The sequence below is a fragment of the Trichechus manatus genome, unplaced genomic scaffold (genome assembly GCF_000243295.1).
Source record: "Trichechus manatus latirostris isolate Lorelei unplaced genomic scaffold, TriManLat1.0 scaffold00140, whole genome shotgun sequence".
In the NCBI taxonomy this organism is placed as follows: Eukaryota; Metazoa; Chordata; class Mammalia; order Sirenia; family Trichechidae; genus Trichechus; species Trichechus manatus.
The window spans coordinates 4,223,633-4,247,052 of NW_004444076.1; the positions used below are offsets into that span (position 1 = coordinate 4,223,633).

Consider the following 23,420-nt stretch of genomic DNA (forward strand, 5'->3'; position numbering starts at 1 on the left):
TGATGGCACACAAGGGTAGTATTAGGATCTCTTTGAGAGCCACAAAAAAATCTGACAAGGCATACCAGGGAAGAAAAGGAAAAAAAGAAGAGAAAGACGAGGAGGAACAGCTACGGAAAGAGTGGGATGGAGTAACCGAGAAAAACAAAGCACTTGGCACTCTTCAAATGATAACTTACTAAAAAAAGAACTTGAGACTTCTTCATGGTATTATATTTTAAAAAGAACTATTATCTCGGCAATAAAGTTGTTGGTTTTTTAAAAAAAAAAACCAAATTACATCTCTTTAGAAAAAGAAGTAAGAGGTAGTTGGATTTGTAGCCAGTAATAACTTATCTTCTAATGTCTCCTTTTACCAACGAGGAAGCAGGCCCAGACAAGTTCACAGACATGCACATGGCAGAGTTAGGACCACAACCTACTCTTCTTGACTGACAATTCAGTGTTCTTGCGGCTTCAATGAGGAAAAGTTGCTTATTACACTGAGTATCGTATCATCAAACAAACGTTTTCCTTTGACAGGGTCTACATGGCTGTTCCCTTATTTTTCTGGGTTGTTTTTAATCCTACAAAGCAGAGGTTGACAGACTACAGTCCGTGACTGCTTTTATGTGGCCCAATGAACTAAGAATGGTTTCTACATTTTCAAAGTGTGGTTATTTAAAAAAAAAAAAAAAAAGTAACAAAGAAAAATGTACGACAGAGACTTTGTGTCGTGTAAAGCCTAAAATATTTGTTATCTGGCTCTTCAAAGGAAAACACTGCCGACTGCTGTTCTAGAGCAACGCTGTCCGACAGAACTTTCTGATGATGAAAAGGTTCTATAAATCTGCACTGTCCAATATGGTAGCTACTAGTCACATATACATGAGTCACATGTGGCAAGTACAACCAAGGAAGTAAAATTTTACCTAACATATGGGCATATGTGGCTACTGGCTAATTAGACAATGTAGCTCTAGGAATGGCACACTTTGGGTGGTCTTTCCATGTTCTTTAGGTAATAAACTGTCAGAATTTTTATTACACAACCTTACTTCTTAGGAACTTTTAACTTAGGTTGAAAGGCTTCTTATTAAAAAGGCTTTTATGGGCCAGGGGTCAGCAAACCACAACTGCAAATCTTTGTAAACAAGGTTTTATGGAACACAGCCAAGCACATGTTTACGCATTGTCTATGGCTGCTTTCACTATAAATGGCAGAATTGAGTAGTTGTGACAGACTGCGTAGTCCACAAGGCAAAAATATTTACTATCTGACCCTTTAAGAAAAAGTTTGCTGACCCCTGTTCTGGGCTAATACCTAATGGATGACATCAGGGGTTTTTATTATCCCCTTCTATACTCATTTTCATAAAATAAGTAATTAACAATAAGATTTTTCTCTTTTTAATATTAGAACTTAACAGATGAGATTTTTCAAAGAAAAGTATACTTTGTACTTTCACGTTTACTACTTGCCCTCAAAGAGAACATAGAGTTTAAATCAAAGTCTGTACTTCCACATGAGAAAAGAGCAGTGCACTAGGAAAGCTGTGGGTCTCCCCCTCTGGCTTTGCTTCCACTAGCTGGGTTATCTTGATGCATCTAACTTTTCTGGAGCTCAGCTGACTCATCCATAAAAGGGCAATAATATTCTCTTCCCAGTATGAGAGTTGAGAGCTGGTCCAACTTTCTCTGGAGGTCTTTGCAGACCCTACATCATCAATTCTATGATTTTTAATCTTCAAATGCACCTACCCTCCTTGTAGTATCTGGTCATCAACTTTACTAACTTGCTTTGCTTTCTAGTCTTCCTCTCATCCCTACCCATAGACTCAAATTTAAGAAACATGAGGAAAATGATACCTCTAGCATATTCTTCGTTACACTTTTCTTAGAAAGTTGAAGTAATAATTAACTCTCTCACAATGGCTTCCATATCTTTTCACTCTGCTTCTGTCTGAATGTGAAGTAGCAGCTATGACCTCTAGAACTTTCAGTTACTGCCCTGCATCCTGTCCCTCTTCAGTGGATACAGAAGTGACGGTCTGAAGCCTATGTGCTGCTCTGATCTAAAACAAGGAAATAGCACAGAGCATCAATGCATAGGCTTTGTTTCATAATGCCAAAATAAGGCAACTGACTTAAAGAGACACTTGCAGCCGTATTTACTAAACATATACTGGTTCATATTGTATAATATATAGAAATAATAAACCTGTAAAATATATATCCAAGGAAAACTCTAGTAATCCTTTCATTATCCACCAACTATTGTGCTCCACTTGACAAATTCTCTACAGAGTAACAAAATGGTGAAATTTAATTCCAATTATTTTTTATATAAAATAAATTTTAAAGTATTACAACTGCACAAAGAAATTATTACAATCAGCCATTATGCTTTGGGTATCTGTATGGTCTGAACTATCAGACCAGATCTACCTAAGTAGAGCCTTGGAACTTACTTCCTCAAATCTCCACAATTAACTTGCTTTCTTGCCATCTCCTTTCCTCTCTTCTCATATACACCTAACAGAATACTTAGAATGTGGCCACCTGAATTCTGCACATTGCATAATCAAAGGTTTAAATTCACATCATCTTAAGCTCTTCCTTTGAGTTGAATAAAAGCAGTTTCACCATCTTTTAAATAAGATTTAACACCTTTTTAGCAGGATTCAAAAAACATTTATTTCAGCTTTACTATATACTTAAAAACTTACTCTTCTCTGTATAACTTTGGTATGAAATTTTACCTTTTTTATATTTTTATACAGCAATTAAAGGCTATTCAAGTCAAGCTGCTTTTCTGCCTCAGTAGATACAATGGAATACATACTTCCTACTTTTCATTTACCTCCAGGCTAACAATGAAGTGAGACCCTTAAGAATGGGACAGAAGGTACTATGGATTTTAGACAACCTACAACTGTGCTGTGCAACAGTTGAAAAAAAAAGAAAAGGTGAAGATAACTATTAAAAGTGATAACCACTCTCTTTCCTAAGCACAGAGGAAAACAAACACACACACACACACACACACACACACACACACACACACAGACACTTATATAAAATAAACTTAAGAGACGCTCTTAAACCAATTCTCCTAATAAACAACTCTCTGAACTAATAACCAGGAAGCTGCATGTGATGCTAAACAGCTAGAGTATTATATTATAATATGATAAAGCAGAACAAAAACTAAAAAAAAGTTCAACAGCAAAGGAAATTTTCTGTCCTAAAAACTTGCATTGAAGTTAGGGACAATAGTGTTAATTTAAAAACCTCACCACATTACTGATTTTTAGTTTATTTTAAAATTTGATATTAAAATCCAAAGTAATTATTGCAGTATCTTAAAAATAATTAATGGTTATGTAAAAAATACTTAGCAGTATAAACATTAATTGGAAAAAAGGTTAAATGGTACTTTACCAACAAACATTTCATGAGTAGGTGTCCTAGTAGCAAAAGTGGAAACATCTGAAGAAATGGGAAGGTGAACATCACCACTACTTTTTGTGAGGAAAGGATTTAAGCTTGGAATGGCATCATCAACAGCATCTACAGTAGCAGAGAAAGGATCTGTGCAGTCCAAGTGCATTACAGCAAAATGAAGAAAGGAAGCAAATAAATTAGTATTGTAATTAGTCAACAGGCACAAAGTGAAAAGTAGTTGCTATCTTACTGTTTATTAATCTTAAATGTAAAAATATCAAATTGTCAAGATGGAAGACTGCATTTAATATATTTTTAAATGAATCCTTAGACAAATCATTTATGTGTCTATAACAACAGCAGCCTACTAAGGACAGATTCCTTCTCTAACATCAGGAAGTCAACAGTCAGGTAGTTAGAATAATAACCAAAATGTTTCTATAAGAGAGCCATCCACTCAGAACCCATCTTCCTTGCTCAATGTGAGAATGTACTGGCTTTGGTGGGATAGCTATATTTACTCACACACTGATATGAACAGTTGATTATGTGTGAATAGGTAAAATTTCAAAAAACAAACAGGTATGGGAATGTAAAACGGTAGTGCTGCTACAGAAAACAGTCTGGCGGTTTCTCAAAAAGTTAGACACAGAATTACCATACGACCTGCAATTCCATTCCTAAAAATATACCTAAAAGAAATGAAAGCAAGGACTTGGACTCAAGCAGATACTTGTACACCAATATTCATAGAAGCATTATTCACTATAGCCAAAAGATAGAAACAACCCAAGTGTCCACCAACAAATGAATGAGTAAACAAAATGTGGTATATCAATACAATGGAATATTATTCAGCCATAAAAAGAATGAAGTTTTAATACATGCTATAACACGGATGAACCTTGAAAACATTATGCTAAGTGAAATAAGTCATACACAAAAAGGCAGGCTATTGTATGATTCCACTTATATGAAATAGCTAAAATAGGCAAATTCATAGAAACAGACAGTCCATCAGAGGATACCAGGGACTGGGGGTGGGGAAGGGAAAGTGGTAATGGAGAGATTACTCAATGGGTACGTAGTTTCTGTTTGGGGTAATGAAAAAGTTTTGGAAATAGTGGTGATGGTTACATGACATTGTAAATATTATTAATGTCACTGAATTGTACACTTAAAATGGTTACAGTGGCAAATTTTGTGTTATATATTTTATCACAATAAAACTTCTAAAATGCACAAACAACAAAATGAAAAAGAGAGCAACTGCAAATTAGATGTAAAAGAATATTTCTAGCAGATGTAAATAACTTTTGCAAAGGTTCAAAGGAAGGAAATAAAAAATAAAGATGAAGAAAAGGTCTAATGATGGGGAAAAGGATTTCAGAAAATCAAGAACAGAGACAAAAGACTGGCTATTAGGTAGACCAGGAACAGCTCTGAAGGCCTAGCTAAGAATTTCAGATTCTTTAAATGATTTGTTGAAGGAATAACAGAAGTGTTTCTTACTAGAGTTGTAGCAAATGTGTATTACTAGCAAATCCTACATCTAAACTTATTCTAGAATCATTTACTGTCATATACCTCATTCATGATAATGATCGTTCTAATGATTGGAAGCCATTTATTCTACCTTCTTAAGATTTAAGAAGTAAATGGGAAGAGAAAAAATAAACAACAGCAAAATACAGTGTCATAATTTTTCTCTCACAACACAATCAAAGATGAGATGATACTCCTGTATTTCCCAACAGCAGCCTATTCTTATCTATGTTACTCTAGTTTGGGCCTTCAATGAATAATACTGTGGTACATTCATAGTATTAGGCATTATATTTTACTGTAAGACTGTATGATTGAACAATGAGGAAAAAGTAATGGTCTAAGGACCAACATAGGCACACTTTCCTTAAAGTCAGTAAATTCAAGGCAAGTGTTCCACAAACCCAAATACAGCTGTATGAGAAAAGGAAATATCAAGAAAATACTTCGGTCATCGGTTCAAGTACAACAAATCTTTTTAACAAAACTTTCATTTTTGTGTCATATGAGAACCTCTCTAGGAATTAAGCATTCCTATGGAACATCGATTCACATCCAAAATAAAGTTCTACGAAAGTTTCAAAATATGTTGATATACTATTCAAACTCAAATGATCATGTTTCAATATCTTTCTCACCCATCTACCCCCCAATAAAATGGAATAAGGGGGAAAAAATCAGAAAAACTAATTCAGAAATAAAAAGCAGAAAATGGGTCAGATATAAAAAGTTAGTTTTTTGTACTAAAATTAAAATGTAATGAAGGCCACTCTAATCCCTGCTTACATAAGAAAGTAGCTGCATTAAGTTTAGAGTTGACCAGTTAGGTTGAAAGTATTGTTTTTAGATAGTTAATGGTGGCAGTTTATAATATACATTATAACTTTGTTGGCAAGTAAGAAAGACAAAACATCTCTTTAGTCTTCCATACATACGAAGCCATGAGAGAAGTTCACTTGAAAAAAAGGACATGCATTTCTTTAACAGATCCATTTATATGAACACACGTTTGGGAAAGGTTACTAGTTATCTGCTGTTCCATTAATTGATACTGTTTTATTCAAGCACCTAATTTCAATAATTTCCTATTATGTGAAGCATCCTTGAGTGGAATATGCATAAACATGTGTAAACACATGTATATTTAATCAGCCAATAAGAAAACCCAGCTTTGAATCTATTTGACAGAACGCTACAGATAATCTAGATGTTAATTTATTAGCGACAAAGTGACACTATACTACAAATTAAAAAAAAAAAATTCAATAAGAAATAATAATAATAATGTTTCAGCTACTGCAACTTAAACTTTATCTATCTAAGATGGCAACTCTACTCTAAAACCTTTCAACTTTTTAAACTAGTTTTTTTTTTTGCATTATTTTTTTCATTACTCTTTAAAAGTTTATTGTTATACTACACTAGCCATTTAAAAATAATCCAAAAATTTAAAACCAGGATTAAAGTAACAACACAGTCATTACTATAGTCTTGAAGTGCTAATAGCCTGATACTTACATGTACACAACAGAAAATGGATTTTTTTGTTAAGAAAATGTTATGTTTATCAGGTACAACACGACACAGGTAAAGCCAAATTAAGGCTCAGAATGGATCATTCTTTTTCACTTGATTTAAATTCTGGAGTCCTAAAATATTTAACAACGCACAGAGCTGATAAGCACTGCATATTTTTTAGATGTGCTGTAACTCAAAGTTTTCAGGGTGATAAAAACTTAAGTGTTCTCAGATATTAGTATTCAACCAAGTGTTTGCTTAGACTCCAAACCATTTCTTGAAAAATCAAAGCCTCATTAATAATGCAATGAGGGGAACAGGAGAGCTTGTGTTCTCATGTCCATTTTTAGGTGAAATCTTAAAATGTCTTTCATATAAGCATACAAACTATTCTTCCCTTAACTTTACCTTATCACTAACTTGTATATGACTGGGAATACACATTATCTCTCCAGTGCTTATGGTAAGAATCAAGTAAATACTAGATCTGTTATTAGCATTTATTTTTAGCAAATGAAAGCAAGAGAAGCCTAGAACAAAATTTTGGAATTACCAAAAATATCATACATTTCCCTTGTTATATGCTACAAGATCGGCATGATACAAAATGTTACATATTTAAAATGTTCAGTAAATGGTTAATTTTAGAATGCCTTTAGGAATTCATTGTTATTATCAAAGCTTTTTATACATACATGAGATTTATTTCATTACCTTAGTCTAACTTTAATTTTAAAAATAAAATCTTGATCTGAATGTCATAGATATGAACAATATGCTGATTGAAATAGGAAGTATTAAAAGTACTTCACTTAAAATACTCTTTAGTTATCCAATCATTCAGCAGTCAAAACCCTGAAATTATTGACAACTTGGAAGTATCTTTATATCAGAGTGAAGACAGGCTTTAATCATGCTTAAATCGAGGGGATCACAGTAAAGATCACATTCCTTTCCCCATATGCAATGGTAAAGCTTTTGGAAAAATAATGGCATAATTGCTTTTGCCTTTGCTCCCACTGTACTGATTTGTCTTTTTAACACTTTTAGCAGTCTTATTCATATACAGCGAGCTGAATGTTAAAATAGGGGGAAAATTTTTATAGAAACAGCCCATAAAGCAAAATAACCTAAAATAGAAAAATAAAACATATGATTAAAGATATCCCAACGTGTTTATTCACGTACAACTGCTATAATCTTTTCTACTAACAGGACGTAGATAATTCTTACAGACTGAAATTACTTAAAATTATTCTCAGTAATAGTCTATCTACCTTAATACATGAGCTCAACAATTTCAAGCAGAACTTTAACTTGTCATTGTTAGAATTCATTGTACATGATGTCCAGCCAAAACATTTAAGAATTTTACAGTTCAGTTTCTTTGAAACAGTAATTATATTAGTTATCATTAAGCCTTGTAAAATTTTTAATCTATTTAAAAAAAAAAAATTTTCAGCCTTAGTTTTAGAAGGACAACTATATTTAATTTAAAAAAAAAAAAGGAAACAAGCTAAAACTGCTTAAATGGTCACATTAATTCCACTAACCTTTTCTAAAGCAATTCTCAATAAGGCAGAAAGTAAGACTGTAAAAAGTTTCGGCAGATTAAAAATCCTAAAATCAGGACATATCATTAAGATATTAAAAAACTGCCTTTTAAACCTTAATTTGCAGCTAACAGTTCATTCTGAAATAACTGGAAATCTTTACTGACTTTAAATTATCATATCATTTTTAGAAATTATAGACTTAGCTAAATTAAACTAGCCTTGAGTCAGGTTAATTTTTATCAAGTTAAGGCTCATAAAATTAGTCTAAAAACCTAGTGTTTCCCTAAAGTTTCACCATCCCTGTTCTTTGTCCCATCTTGAAACAGAAATAACCTTTCCAGAAAAAAAAAGAAGATGCCCATTCATTCAACAAATATTTACAGAGCACCAACTTCATGTTAAGAAGTATTCTAGTCACTGGAGATACAGCAGTGAACAAAATATTAATAAAATCCTGCTTTCAGAGCTTACATTCTAGTATACAGAAATCATCCTTAAGAAATTAAGTACAAAAAATTACAAAAAAAAAAAAAAAAAAAAAAAAAAAAACCTTCTTAAAAGCCCAAATCATAACAATGAAGATTTTAAAAGCCATGTTCATAAACTGTAAAAACTCAGAACAAGGAACAGTTTATCTCTGCTATGAAAATTAAGCTTATCAATTCAGATTTTACATGTAAGCCAATACAAATTCTAAGGTAGCTTGCCATTCTCTATTTAAACAGTGTCCTTCTTTCTCAAAATATCTTCTTTCTCTCTCAAACGATTTTTCGTGTTTATAAAATAATACGTAAATCAAAAACTAAACCCACTGCCGCTGAGTTGATTTCAACTCATGGTGACCCTACAGGACAGAGTACAACTGCCCCATAGGATTTCCAAGGTTGTAAATCCTTAGAGAAGCAGAGTGCCACATCTTTCTCCTGCAGAGCAGCTGGTAGGTTCAAACTGCCAACCTTTCAGTTAGCAGCTGAGTGCTTTAACCACTTCGCCACCAGGGGTCCTTAAAATAATACATATATACATATAAACAGAAATACCGAAACCAAGCAAAAGAGACTACCTGAAAATGTACTAAATGTCAAGTAAAACTGCTTAAATATTGACATGAACTAGGCTCTTCTTCCTCCTTCAACGAAGCAAGGAAACTAAATGACATGGTCACGTTATGATCAAAAAACTACCCAAGGGCAATATAATATTCCTGTTGGTACTAGCAGAAAATCTTTGAATATTAAAATCTAGTAGGTCTGAATTAAATCAACATTTTAAATGCAAAAGTCTGTCATGAGATTCCCAGTCAGAACATACGTCACTGTGTGATAATACCATCTGAGTTTTACTAGAACCTTACAGATTTATACAAGATGAATTTTTTCCCCTCAAATAAAAATTTTTTTTAATCCAACAGTAAAATAACCAATATGCATTTTCTGATTATGCAACAGGAACCCAACATTAAAAGAATGATTTCATACTTGCACATATTTGGTCCTTCCTCTTACATTTAATTTCATCTTTATCAAGCCTCATTTCTTAACGTAATCTAATTATAAATTCCAAAATTTACATTTGTAAATAAATGAAAATGTCTTTAAGGGACAAAATTATTTCACTACCATCTTAATATTTCTCAATTTCTCACGCGTCAAGCGTAACCACACACTCGAAATAATTAAACACTACAGAATGGGGAGGAGACATGGCTATACAACATTCAAGGTAGAATTCATTAATGCTTACCTCCCCATGTACTTGCCACCTGAGAAGCAGCTGGCATAGAATGTACAGATGGGTGAAAAGTTGGCTGTTGCAAATCAAGCAGATCATTTGGCAGCTTTGATGTGCTAGAAAGGTATTTGGAAAATATGTTTTATTTATTAGGTAAATGTTGCTATATTTGCCACCATCCTCCAATAAAAACATTAAAAGATAAATGAGAAAAAAAACTCAATAATACAAATCTCACAATAAGGAACAGTTTCAATAAGAAAATAATTACACACTCCTTATGTAACAGCCTATTTCCAAGGAGGCCTAGAAAAAATATTCAAGCACCGTATCTTAAGTTTACACAGGATTCAGATAACAAAAGGTCTTGAAAAGATCAAGGGTTTCCCCAGGAAAATTCTGACTTCCTCATTGAAATAAACAACATGATTATAAAATATAAAACATCATGACAATTAAATTTTTTTCCTATTTTTAGCCTTCAAAGAACTTGAATCATATTTACAATACAAATACTCCTAATAAAGTAAAATATCCTTTTTAACCTCACCTCCACTGCCTCTATAACCAAAAAACGTAACAACACGGGGAAAATTATACATGTATATATGGTATAAGCTTATAACAGAGACACCCCATTACACAACTCCAGGGGTTCACTATTTACATATTATAGTCCTCACCCTATGGCTGCTTTTAAGTGATTAAGGAATAACTGCTCAAAAAAAGATGCCAGAAAGAGACTGATGTTTTAGGCCTGGTACTTAATATTTTATTTTCACATAAATAACAAACTAAATAGTGGTGTCTTGGCACAGATAATTTTTATCTTACACATACTCAATAAAAGAAGTTTTGAAGACATGTCTTTCAGATGTAAAATAGTTTTATACAAAAACTTATTACATAAAAATACTTTAGAATTTTTCTTAGTGAGAAAGATGTGTACCTTAAGTTTCAATATGAAAAGTACAGGTCTATCATTCATCTATTCCCGGCATCTATGAAAAGGTCTATTACACACTACGTATTTAAATAATACAATCTTGCTGAGCATAGTTTTTTAAAACCTTTAAGCCTGACTCAAAACAGAAAAATCTCATGTCCAAAAATTTCCTAGTCAAAATCAGAATTACTTAACATTACTTCAACTCAATATTAAAGATACACACCCACCCCTGACTTAACGACGCAGTTAGATTCCAAAGACCAGATTATTATGCAAAATACAAGTGGGACCAGCAGCACATACTTTAAGTGGGGCACTAGCAGCCCAAGAAACCTGAGAAGTCAAAGGCTTAAGTGGCCCGTATATGTTCCATTGCAGCCAGAGTTACTCTTGCCTCACACCTCGGCATTTGTTACTGTGAGACGTATATCGTTAACGTGCAAAAGTTAGGTAGTAGATTTTTCACTACTGTCATAAATGTGAAAAATGTTGGATAACGAGATGATAAGTGAGGAGTAGGTGTAATTACAAACGCATTTAGTGCATTTCAGAAAAATATAGAATATAAAGGAAGTATTATTTAAATGGGATATAAGATCTGTCCTAATTACCATTAAAGGAGTGAAATTTTTTAGTACATAAGTGAAATAAAACATAGTCAGATTAGCTCTTTATCCAATAATTTGTTTCATCCTCAAACATTCAATACTCTTTCCATTCATCTTTCCTAAACCAGACTTCTTTTCAGGTCCCAAGATGAGAACATTCTCCTTACTAGGTTCAGTAGGGATTAAAGAAGGCAGCATACAAAAAAAAAAAAGGTGAAATAAAAACACAAACCTAAATTCAACGAACACATACTAGGTTTTCAGGGAAGAGAGAGCAATTGAGAATGCATGGAGTACGCAGCAGCTCAGTTAGTAAAACTTACACTGAAATGTGACAAGAGTCAGTAGGCAGTAGGAAACTTTTTAAGGCTTAGTTAGTAAACAGCGACAACAACAAAATCAAAGACAAAACTCTGCCATGCTCTGTGGAGCTCTTATCATATGTCAACCACTGTGCTAAATCCTAGTCACCTGGGAGCTTATTAGAAATGAAAATTCTTGACCTCCACCCTAGACTTACTGAATCAAAAACTCTGAGGGTGGGCCCAGAAATCTGTGGTTTAATAAACCCTCTGGGTAATTCTGATGCTTAACATTGAGAACAAAGATGGAGAACACTGATCTAGACCATACATAATCTCAATTGGAATCTGAGGTCTTAAAAAAGTTTAAAAAGTAATAAAGCCAGGATTCAAACCAGAGCCTGACTTCCAAACTTCTACTTTCAAACATTATGAGGTAAAAATAGGACAGATTTAGAAAAAGTCAACTGTTTTAATTTGCTTGGAAATATTAGATATCCACTGTTAAGTAGCTTAAATCAGACAAGATTATTAAGAGTTGGTCTGGTAGGCTTCATTACTAAAGGAATTCGGCAACTAAATTCTGGTACTGTATTACAGATTAAAGAGTTTAACACCAGCAAATAGACATGAAAGACATTTAATAGCCAATAAAAGGATATTTTGAAACATATATTATACACACACACATACATCTTCAAGACTCAGAGTCCTGAACCACTAGACACTTCACAAGTGTCTAATCCTAATTAATTTTTATACAATGAAAAGTTTGCCCAGAGATAATCCACAATATTCCAATTAGTATAAATTAGTAATATAGCCATTTTCCATTTCCTAAAATGCAAAATATAAAATGTTAGCACTTTATATTTAGGTATTATACCACTACCAGCATTTATCACTACTTCCTTTGCTTATCATTATAAAATAATAAATCAAAGCAAACCTGCAAAGTTTTGCAAATTTTATATTAGAAGACTTTTAGCCTAAATATTCAAAAGTAACTTTAACCTCTCACCTACCTGTTAGAAGAACTAGGGGTAGAAAATATGTCAATGGCTGGTGCAGTCATTATACCCCCTGCTGAGGTGGACACAGGAGAGGCTGCAGTTGTTAAAGAGGTATGAGGTTTCTTTGCAAGTTCTTTTAGTCGCTGTTCCTGTTGAAGGAAAAGTATTTTCTCATTTTATTTTGATAGCAGAAAGGTATTTGCTGGCTGTTTTATTCAGTCATGCATTGTTAAAACAAAAAACAAAACAAAACCCACTGCCGTCAAGTCGATTCAGATTCATAGTGACCCTAGAGGACAGAGTAAAACTGCCCCATACGATTTCCAAGGAAAGCCTGGGGGATTTGAACTGCCAACCTTTGGTTAGCAGCTGGACTCTGAACCACTAAACCACCAGGGTTTCCATTCAATGTTAGGATGAAAAATTAAGACTACAGAGTTTTACCTCATTTAGATAGCTTTACGTTAAACACTGTTAAGTCTGTATAGAGGGCTCTCTTACTTTCTGAACACTGTATTTTTTTTCCAAATTAGGAGAATGTATACACCTACCTTTAAAGCTTTTAAACGAGCCTGTTCTTCCTCTAATGCTGCCTGCTTTTCCCTTTCATCCACTTTGGTTAGAGATAGGCCAGTGCTTGCCAAGGAAGAGACTGCATTGGAAAGTGTTGTTGCCCTAGGGTAATTGGACAGAGATAATATGGCTTTTTGCCAAACACGTTACATTGCAAACAAGTCATGAAATGGTCTGGCAACCTTGTGGCTAGGCGCTATAATTTTGAACCTAACCCTGAAGTCAAGACTAGTACTTCAGATGAAACATTCTACCCTTTAACCTACAGGAATACAGTGATTAGAACAATGCTGATTTATACGCAGAAGTCACTGCTTTTTAAAATAAATGTTAAGACTATGGAAAGGGTTCACAATACAGTGGGGGACACAGCCTCTTCTAAGCCCCAAAGGAGAACCAATACAGTTGGGAAAGTGCTCACATACTTTCCAAGCAAAGCCCTGACAGGTAAGAAGTATTGAGTTTGTCACATACTGATTGAGGTAAATTGGTACATTTCAACTTCTTGGATATATTTTTCATTCCTTTCCAAATGACTGGGCTTTATAATTTTGGTTTTTCTAAAAATCTACTAAAAAAATTCAAAGAATAAATCTGCGATTAAAGGTAAGTATTAAAATCTGGTAATGACATTTTAACAAATATAATTTCCTTTACAAAATACTTAAGTAGTGCTACTAAAAAAAAAAAGAAGAAAAAGAAAAAAAAAGTTCTGAAACAACAAAAAAGTCTGAAAAGAATCAAAGGACAATTCCCTATATAATTTATACAAACCCTCCATTCACACTTGTAAAAAGAAATTTTCTTAAGAAAACATGAGAATTACTCAAGTTCCTACCCAAAACAAAAATCATGTTCACAGGCAGGTATGAGAGGATTTCTGTTACTTAAATATGCTAGGTTAACTGGTCTTAGTCTTGGAAATCAGTTCAAAGCCTAACAGACTGCTTAAAATATGTCAACAATCAACCACATGAGATGGCATTAGAGAAAGAAGATAAAATTTGGTGTCAGACATTCTAGGTTTGGATTTCAGCATTACCAATGCATACTTTACACGGCTGTTGAGAGCTAATCCAATTAATGCAAAGGCATCTTATATTATGAAGCACCATACAAATTAATGTATTATATCACGTTTAAGAGAAATTTTGATACTACAAACACAATTCTAAACCAAGCAGTCAATACCACCATCTTAACAGAGACTGACATTTATTGAGGGTTAGGAACTATTCTAAAAGTTTACATGCATTAACCCATTTAATCCTGGCAGAACTCTATGAGGCTGGGACTGTAACTTAGAACTTGAGCTGGATCCTTCTACTTCCGCTCTTTGCTTTACAAAGAAAAATGTACCTGCTTGCAGCTGTAGAGTCTTTGATTTTCTTTCCTTCCAAGGAAGCTAAATGTTGTTCCAAGGCATCAAGAAGACTGCTGGGGGCCTGAAATGGTATAAATATTAAGAATTTCATGAAAATCAGGGCATTGGTCAAAATAAATCAAGTGTAATCTGACACAGAAAAATAACAAAAACATTATATATGTTCTTCATGTACTAATTAACAGTGGAGTTTTAGCTACTTAATAAGAATGACAATCTTATTTTTATTACATAAGCATGAACCTAGTTAGAAGTATTAATAAACATAATCAAAAATATGAAAGTTATACACTGAAAACTATGAAACACTGTGAAAGAAATTAAAGAAGACCTGAATAAATAGAAAGACAGCCTGTGTTCACAGATTAGAAGACTTAATATTGTTAAGATGGCAATACTACTCAAAGCTATGTATAGATTCAATATAATCCCTATAAAAATGCCAACAGCCTTTTCTGCAGAAATAGAAAAGTCAGTCCTCAAATTCACGTGGAACTGCACTGGTTCCCAAAACTCAAAGCATTCTTGCAAAAGAATATCAAAGCAGGAAGACTCACAGTTCCTAATTTAAAAATTTCTTACAAAGCTACAGTAATCAAAGTAGTGTGGTACTGGTATTAAAGATAGACATACAAACTAACAGAACAGAATTGACAGTCCAGAAATAAATCCATACATCAATGGTCAAATGGTCAATCAACTGGATCTCCAGATGGAAAAGAATGAAGTTGGGCCCGTATCTCACATCATACACAACAAATTAACTCAAAATGGATCAATGACCTAAATAGAAGAACTAAAATCATAAAACTCTTAGAATAAAACATTAACCTAGTTGAGATCTAGTTTTTTACAATGAAATCTATGACACCAAAAGCATAGACACTGAAAGGCAAAATAAATTGGACTTAATGAAAATTAAAAACTTTTGTGCATCAAAGGACTTTATCAATAAAGTGAAGAGACTATCTACAAAATGGGAGAAAATATTTTAGATCCATATATCTGATAAGGGTTTAATATCCAGAATATATAAAGAACTCTCACAACTCAACAACAAAAGGACAAATGATCCAATCGAAAAATGGGCAAAGGACTTGAATAGAATTTCCCAAAGAAGACATTCAAATGGCCAAAAGCACATGAAAAGATGTTCAAAGAAGTTAGTGATTAAGGAAATGCAAATCAAAACCATAAGGAGATACCACTTCACATCCACTTTCGGGTAGTACAAAAGGTTAATGGGCTTGACTGCTAATCAAAAGGTTGCAGGTTGAAATCCATCCAGAGACCTCGGAAGAAAGGCCTGGCGATCTAATTCTGAAAAATCAGCCATTAAAAACCCTATGGGCACATTTATACTCTGAAACACACAATATCGCCATGAGTTGAAATTGACTCAACAGCAACTGGTTACTGGTTTATACCAGGCACTGTGCTAGGTGCTGAGGAGACAATAGGGAGCAAGACAACAAGATTCTTAACTAATACCCCTATCTGAGCCAAACAGCCAAATCAGAAAATTTAAAAAAGGCAGGAAAAAAAAAATCCTGCATAAAATAACTCTTTACAAAAAGTATAGCTCTCTCTATATATATCTATATTTTAAATATTATTCTCTAAGTTCAGTTTTTGAAGGATTTATTTTTTGGGGGGTAGGGAAAGGATATTGGGAAGGGGAGAATAATGGGAATATAATCATATGTAAAGAATTCTGCCTTAGTTATCTAATGCTGCTATAACAGAAATCCCACAAGTGGGTGGCTTTAACAAACAAATTTATTTTCTCACAGCTTAGGAGACTAGAAGACGAAATTCAGGCTGCTGGCTCTAGGGGAAGGTTTTCTCTCTCTGTTGGTTCTGAAGGAAGGTCCTTGTCTCTTAGAGCTGCTGCTCCTGGGTGATCTTCATGTGGCTTGGCATCTCTCTTTCCCCATTTCTGCCTACTTACTTATTTAATCTCTTTTATTCAAAAAAGATTGACTCAAGATACACCCTACACTAATTCTGCCCCATTAACATAACAAAGAAACCCATTCCCAAATGGGATTATAGCCACAGGCATAGAGATTAGGATTTACCTCACAAATTTTGGTGGGACACAATTCAGTCCATACTACAAGCCTCATGTACTTGGCCTAAAACCCCAATAAATTAAAGGTGATGGTATGCTTTTGCCTAGCTCCACAACATGAGATGAATAGATAATTTTATGTAGTCATAATGTTAGAAAAATCTTCAGTAATATATCAAAACATTAAAATCTGTCAAGAAAAATAACACTTATCTCCTTGACAGTAGGGGCTGTATTTTAGTCATCTTTGTACCCTGACACCTAGCAGTACACAAGAGTCAGTGAATTGATATTATAACAATACACTTACCTGTGAAAGGTCTGGTATATCGCCTCTGTCAATTCCAACTTGCTGTAGGAAGAAGCAGTATTGCATTTAATAGGTAATTATGATTAAGATGTTTTATAAATAAAATTTAGGAAAATTACACTTATGGCAGTACTGTGAACAGTATTTTAGACAGACATCTTAAAAATCAATAGAAAATTTAATCTCCAAAGATATCATTTAATATTTCCAATGGCTTAGATGCTATTTGATAGCTCTAAAAGTTGTAACAGGAAGGAAACTATAGAGATAGAAATTCAACAAAACTATTAAGTCACCGTCACCATGTCTTCTGAGCATCTATATAAACTATCTTAACACAACCTGAAAAATCCATCTCTTCTATGTGTCACATGGTAAAAACACTTTGGTAGTAATGGGAAAGGCTGGCCATGAACAAGTTCTTTACAGCATAAGAAGGAGATAAGGAACCAGCCTAATGACATTCGTTTCGTCTCTCTTCATAAAATATGCTTTCCCTGGCAATCACCAAAGACAACACATTGTAAAATCCCATGTCTAGTCAAGTAGGCTAGAGGTTCTTACACAAATACCAAGTGATATCTAACCAGGTATATAACTGTCTCAACACCCAAAGCAGTCCCAACACACTTTCACGATGCTTAGGCACTAGGCAATTTTCAAGAAAAAAGATAAAATCTGTTCCTACCTATTTTGGCAACCAAATTAGAAAACGGTTTTCCTTCTCATGGTTATACTTCATTTGCTAATCATTCTCTTTACATCTTCCCAAGTTCTCAGGGGCCAGTTCCAGAATGATGTCAGACTAATTCATACTAAGATGTTAATGGCTAACCACTGCCTAAGACATTGGTCCCCACTGAATGTATTTGAAGAGGGTTACTCTCGCCTTTACTCCAAGAACTAAGGCCTCTTAACAATAAAATTGCAAGTCCAAAGACAGCCTCATGATTAAACATTTTAGGGCAAGAGAGTCTTCATATTTTTCAGATCATATGCAGTAGATGGTCTATTCCATTTCAAAGTAAGAGTAGCAGATCTGAAGGTCTTTAAGGCTTAATCTTAAATTGTTAACTGTAACTACTAAATGCAAAAAATATACGAGGCCAAAAGGAAAAGTCAACAAATTAAAACATATTTAGAGTCTGGAGGCAAAATGGAGCAATGGTTAACAGCTTGACTGCTAACCAAAAGGTTGGCAGTTCAAATCCACCAGCCGCTCCTTGGAAACCCTATGGGGCAGTTCTATTCTGTCATATAGGGTCGCTATGAGTCAGAATCGGCTCGACGGCAATGGGTTTGGTTTTTGGGTTTTATTTAGAATTTACTAGAATCATAGCATATTTTCTTCTGTTTTAAGTATGTGACTGATTCTAAAGAAATGGAAAAACCCATTGGTTTCTCTTTGAAAGATAGATTAAATTCAAATAAATTTCAGCAGACTTTATAAAACAGCTGATTAACAACAAAGCTGTTTTTTTCAAAGGTTTTGTCATCCTGTTCTATTCTATCTGCTACAGAATAAAACACCATTACAACAATAGAGCCTAGAATCACCAACCTGCCAGTTCCAGATTAACTACTTTGATTTAACTGATCAGCTGTAGTCTAGTCAACTCCCAGGCTTATTCTAGGAAGATATCTCTGGTAGTAATGGACAGAGGGTGAAGGAAAGGAAAACAAACTAAAAAAACCTTAAGAGTCACCTCTATGATAGGCAAGATAATGCCAACCAGCATTACAACACTGTCTTCACTGACGATTGCAGAAAATTATTTTTTAAAGATTTGCGAAACAATTATCCTATAGCCTAAATTTATGGGTTTCATAATCAATGACAGTCAAACATTAAGTACACTAAATTCACTTCTGTAGAAAAACAAAAACCTTTTGAATTATGTGGCTCCAGATACAAGTCCTACTGGAGGAAAGGGATTTCCACTGACACTGAATATTCTCTACCACATTTAACACAGTAAGTCTTCTTAATGATGTAAATAATTCCAAACATAAAATAGCTGCCACTTCTATGTACCACCTACCTAATTTTAAAGGAGTAAACAATTTAAAAAAAGATTATCTTTCAATGTTCAATCTTGAACTCAATATCACAGTATATATTTTACTCAATAGTATCATTTTTATAGCACAGAATTCAATATAGCATATTGGTATGATTGAATATATACCTTACTAGAGTCAACACATTTATTTCATTTGTGTAATGAGTGATTTCTTAAAAATTCACACTTAAAAGACAAAAAAGCAAATCAGAAGGTATATTCACTTAAAGATAGTTTACCTCTGCAACTTTGAGAAACTCGGAGATTCTTGTCATCCTAGTCAGGAACTTCTTATATATGTCAAGACCTTCTTTGCACTGGTTCTTTTTCATATCAAAATATTTTTCTGCCAAAAGTAAATTTAAAAATACATTTACTCACAACAAAAAGATTTTAAAATATTTTTGTTGTTGTTGTTAGGTGTCATCAAGTCAATTCCGATTCATAGCGACCCTATGTACAACAGAACGAAACACTGCCCAGTCCTGTGCCATCCTCACAATCGTTGCTATGTTTGAGCCCATTGTTGCAGCCACTGTGTCAATCCATCTCGTTCAGAGTCTTCCTCTTTTTCAATGACCATCTACTTTACCAAGCATGATGTTCTTCTCCAGGGACTGGTCTCTCCTGATAACATGTCAAAAGTATGTGAGACGAAGTCTCGTCATCCTCGCTTCTAAGGAGTATTCTGGCTGTACTTCTTCCAAGACAGATTTTGTTCATTCTTTTGGCAGTTCACGGTATATTCAATTCTGCACCAACACCACAACTCAAAGGCATCAATTCTTCCTCGTTCTTCCTTAATCACTGTCCAGATTTCACATGCATATGAGGCGATTGAAAATACCATGGCTTGGCTCAGGTGCACCTTAGTCCTCAAAGTGACATCTTTGCTTTTTAATTCTTTAAAGAGGTCTTTTGCAGCAGATTTGCCCAATACGTCATTTAATTTCTTTTACTCACACAAAATAAAAAAAATTTTATCACACCTCGTGCAAAATGCTCAAAAAGAAAAAAGATCAATAGTTAAAAAGAGTTTGTACAGTTGTCCCTCAGTATCTGCAGGGGATTAGTTCCAGGAACCCCAGCAGATACCAAAATCGGAGGATGCTCAAGTCAATGCTGACTCATAGTGACCCTATCGGACAGAGTAAAACTGCCCCATAGTTTCCAAGGAGCGTCTGGTGGATTCGAACTGCCAACCTTTTGGTTAGCAGCTGTATTTGCATATAACCTATGCACATCCTCCCATATATGTTAAATCATCTCTAGATTACTTCTAATACCTAATACAATGTAAATGTGATGTAAATAGTTGTCACACTGTATTGTTTAGGTAATGTCAAGATGGGAGGGGAACAATACTCAACCAGTGCTGGAGAGCGGCTGAGGATCTGTGAAAAGGTAGGAGGCTACAGCAGGGTATGCCTACACATCATTTCATTAACATGGGTTCAGTGTAGTGCTCGGTGTGTGGCAATTTCAAGTTTGCTTTTTGGAACTTTTCCCCTCCTTGAATATTTTTGATCCACGGTTGGCTGAATCCACAGATGCAGAACCTGCAGATATGGAGGGCTGAGTGACTGTATAGGTCTCTCAAAGAACACTCACCCCAAAGGGAAAATATCAAGTGTTAAATTAGCTTAGACGTTTAGCAAATCAGAGTAATTACAGATGCTACTATATCAAAGGTATAAAAAATTATTTGACTTTACTTATATTAGTTTGTTCCACAATGTTGCTCCCCTCACAGTTCTCCACATAAATATTTGCATGTAAACACATATCCCACTTTACTCCATTTAAAATAGCACTAACATCTATTTCCAAATATTCTTATTCTAATATTTTAACAACTTTACCATGTGCAAATGTTGCTTGGAGAATTCATGTATATTTAATATATAAACAACAGCAAAGAACTTTATTTACACTAATCATAAGGTGGAAGACTATGTCTTACGAAACTTTGTAGAAAAGAAAACTTCATATTTCACTTGGGGGAAAATAAGTCCAATCTGTCTACTGCCATGGATTAAAGTATCCCCGAATTTGTGTTAACCTAGCCTATAATAAAAATGGAAGTAAATAAATACAAAAAGATGGGAGGATGAACAAGCCCAAAGGAGTAAACATACTTGATATCTGACACTTGATACTCTGGCACCCTTAACAGTTACTTATCTACTCCATCCAAATCCCACTGAAATAAACGAGCATTTTCTAGGCAAAACTGCCTGCGTCCTATGTAAATCAAATATACAATAAAGCACCATAAAATCCTAAAAGGTCTCATAACTAAAAGACAACCTTAAAAATAAATGTTTGATTAATTTTAAATAATTGCTTTTTAAAATTAAGTATGTAAAAGTATCAATTTTATAGTAAAAGTTCATTACAGAGTAAATTATGAGTAAATAAGATTTTTAAATTTTAAAATAAGTTTTAAAAACTAAATAAACTGTTACAATGCATAAATAAATCTCAATGATTTTTTTTTTAGGCAACTCTAAGTAACAACTTAGTCAGTATTATTTATCCATATAACACAAGATAAGAAATAAAATGTTATTACGCTACAGCAATATTTACCCAACAGGTTAATAATTCCTTCATTGTATGCTGCAAACAGTCTAATGGCATCTTTGAACAGGAGCATGAACGCAGCATTTATTACCCCGTTTGTAAGTTCATTGCTATTAACCTGGGGAAAAAAAGGAAAATAAGATTAGCTAATCTTATATTTTAAATGATGATGACAAAAAGACTTCCTTCAAGTTAAAATACAGTAAGTTCAAACATTTAGGCATATTAAAGAATAAGGACATTTATTTCTTGCAATTAGAGTTACAACCAAACAGCACAAAAATCTTGTTAAAATGGGTTCAAATTTCTGTAAAAGCCACAAGTACGCAAAAATACTACAACATCCTCCGATGTAGCTCAGAAATAAGTCACTGAGTTCAAAGGTGATTTAATTTACCATTTAACTATTGAAATTCCTAGGCTATATTTATTATCTCAAAAGTTTTTTCATTATAAGTTTTTTTTTTTTTTAATTGTGCTTTAGGTGAAAGTTTACAGCTCAAGTTAGTTTCTTATACAAAAATTTAAAAACACATTGTTATGTAACCCTAGTTGCTATCCCTATAACGTGACTGCACATTCTTCCTTTCCAACCCGGATTTCCGTGTCCATTCAACCAGCTCCTATCCCTTTCTGCCTTCTCATCTCGCCTCCAGACAGAAGCTGCCCATTTAGTCTCGCGTATCTACTCAAACTAAGAAACACACTCTGCATGAGTATCATTTTATGTCTTATAGTCCAGTCTATTTGCCTGAAGAGTTGGCTTCAGGAATGGTTTTAATTCTGGGTTAACAGAGAGTCCGGGGGCCATGTCTTCTGGGGTCCCACCAGTCTCAGTTAGACATTAAGTCTGGTCTTTTTTACCAGAATTTGAGTTCTGCATCCCACTTTTCTCCTGCTCTGTCGGGGACTCTCTGTTGTGTTCCCTGTCAGGGTGGTCATTCATTGTAAGTTCATTTTAACATTAATATTTCTAATTGCAAAATAAAGCCCATATCTAGGTGGAAGTTCCCACTGACTCATCAAAGACTTACTGAGTATTTTTTAAATCAGTAAGTTTTTATTAAATGGGTACTAGAATCACCAAGGCACTGAGCTAAGTTAGACAGAAAATAAGTATTTTTTAAAGTATACCTTTCCCAATATTACAAACCAAAATAATGCTGTGTAATGACATCAATCCCTTATGTCTTCTAGAGTAGTGGTTGGCAAATGGGTTTTTGAAAAGGGACAGAGAGTGAATATTTAACGCTTTGCAGGCCATTTGGTTTCTGTTGTAGCTACTCGACTCCACTGTTGCAGCGCAAGAGCACTCACAGACAACATGTAAACCAATGAATGTGGCTGTAGTCTAACAAAACTACTTACGGACACTGAAATTTGAATTTCTTAATTTTCACGTCACAAAATATTCCTTTTTTGTTTTTTCAACCATTTAAAAACGTAAAAATCATTCTTCGCTGGTAGGTCATAGTTTGATAACCCCTGTTCTATACTGTGAAGCACTTACGTGATTCATTAATTGAATGTTTACTGAACACTTACCATATGCCACACACTACTAGGCACTGAGTATGTCAGAGAACAAAACAGACCTTGTCCCTGCTCTTAGGAAGCTTAAAGACTAGCAATAAATAGCACAAGTTAAAGGAAAAATCAATTTTGACAGGGAACTGATACAGTTCCATTTACTAACTTGCACTTACAAGTCCTAAAATAAAATGTCTTAAAATAGATGCCAAAAAAAAAAAAAAAAAAAAACAGAACAGACTTGAAAATGCC

General features: G+C 34.0%; 1 protein-coding gene across 7 annotated transcripts in view; it reads right to left on the reverse strand.

Moving 5' to 3' along the window:
- Positions 1-23,420, reverse strand: part of PICALM (phosphatidylinositol binding clathrin assembly protein) — a 108,814-nt gene that overhangs the window by 25,508 nt on the left and 59,886 nt on the right. For 4 of the 7 annotated variants that reach the window (XM_004385520.1, XM_023739786.1, XM_023739787.1 and 1 more), the window contains exons 6-13: positions 21,645-21,756; positions 19,292-19,398; positions 16,990-17,031; positions 14,581-14,666; positions 13,200-13,323; positions 12,661-12,797; positions 9,789-9,892; positions 3,424-3,573 (exon numbers count right to left, since the gene is read on the reverse strand). In XM_004385520.1, coding sequence (XP_004385577.1) covers positions 3,424-3,573; positions 9,789-9,892; positions 12,661-12,797; positions 13,200-13,323; positions 14,581-14,666; positions 16,990-17,031; positions 19,292-19,398; positions 21,645-21,756 — 862 coding nt within the window. The remainder of the gene's footprint in view (positions 1-3,423; positions 3,574-9,788; positions 9,893-12,660; positions 12,798-13,199; positions 13,324-14,580; positions 14,667-16,989; positions 17,032-19,291; positions 19,399-21,644; positions 21,757-23,420) is intronic. The other 3 variants (XM_023739792.1, XM_023739790.1, XM_023739789.1) reach the window with 1 other exon arrangement.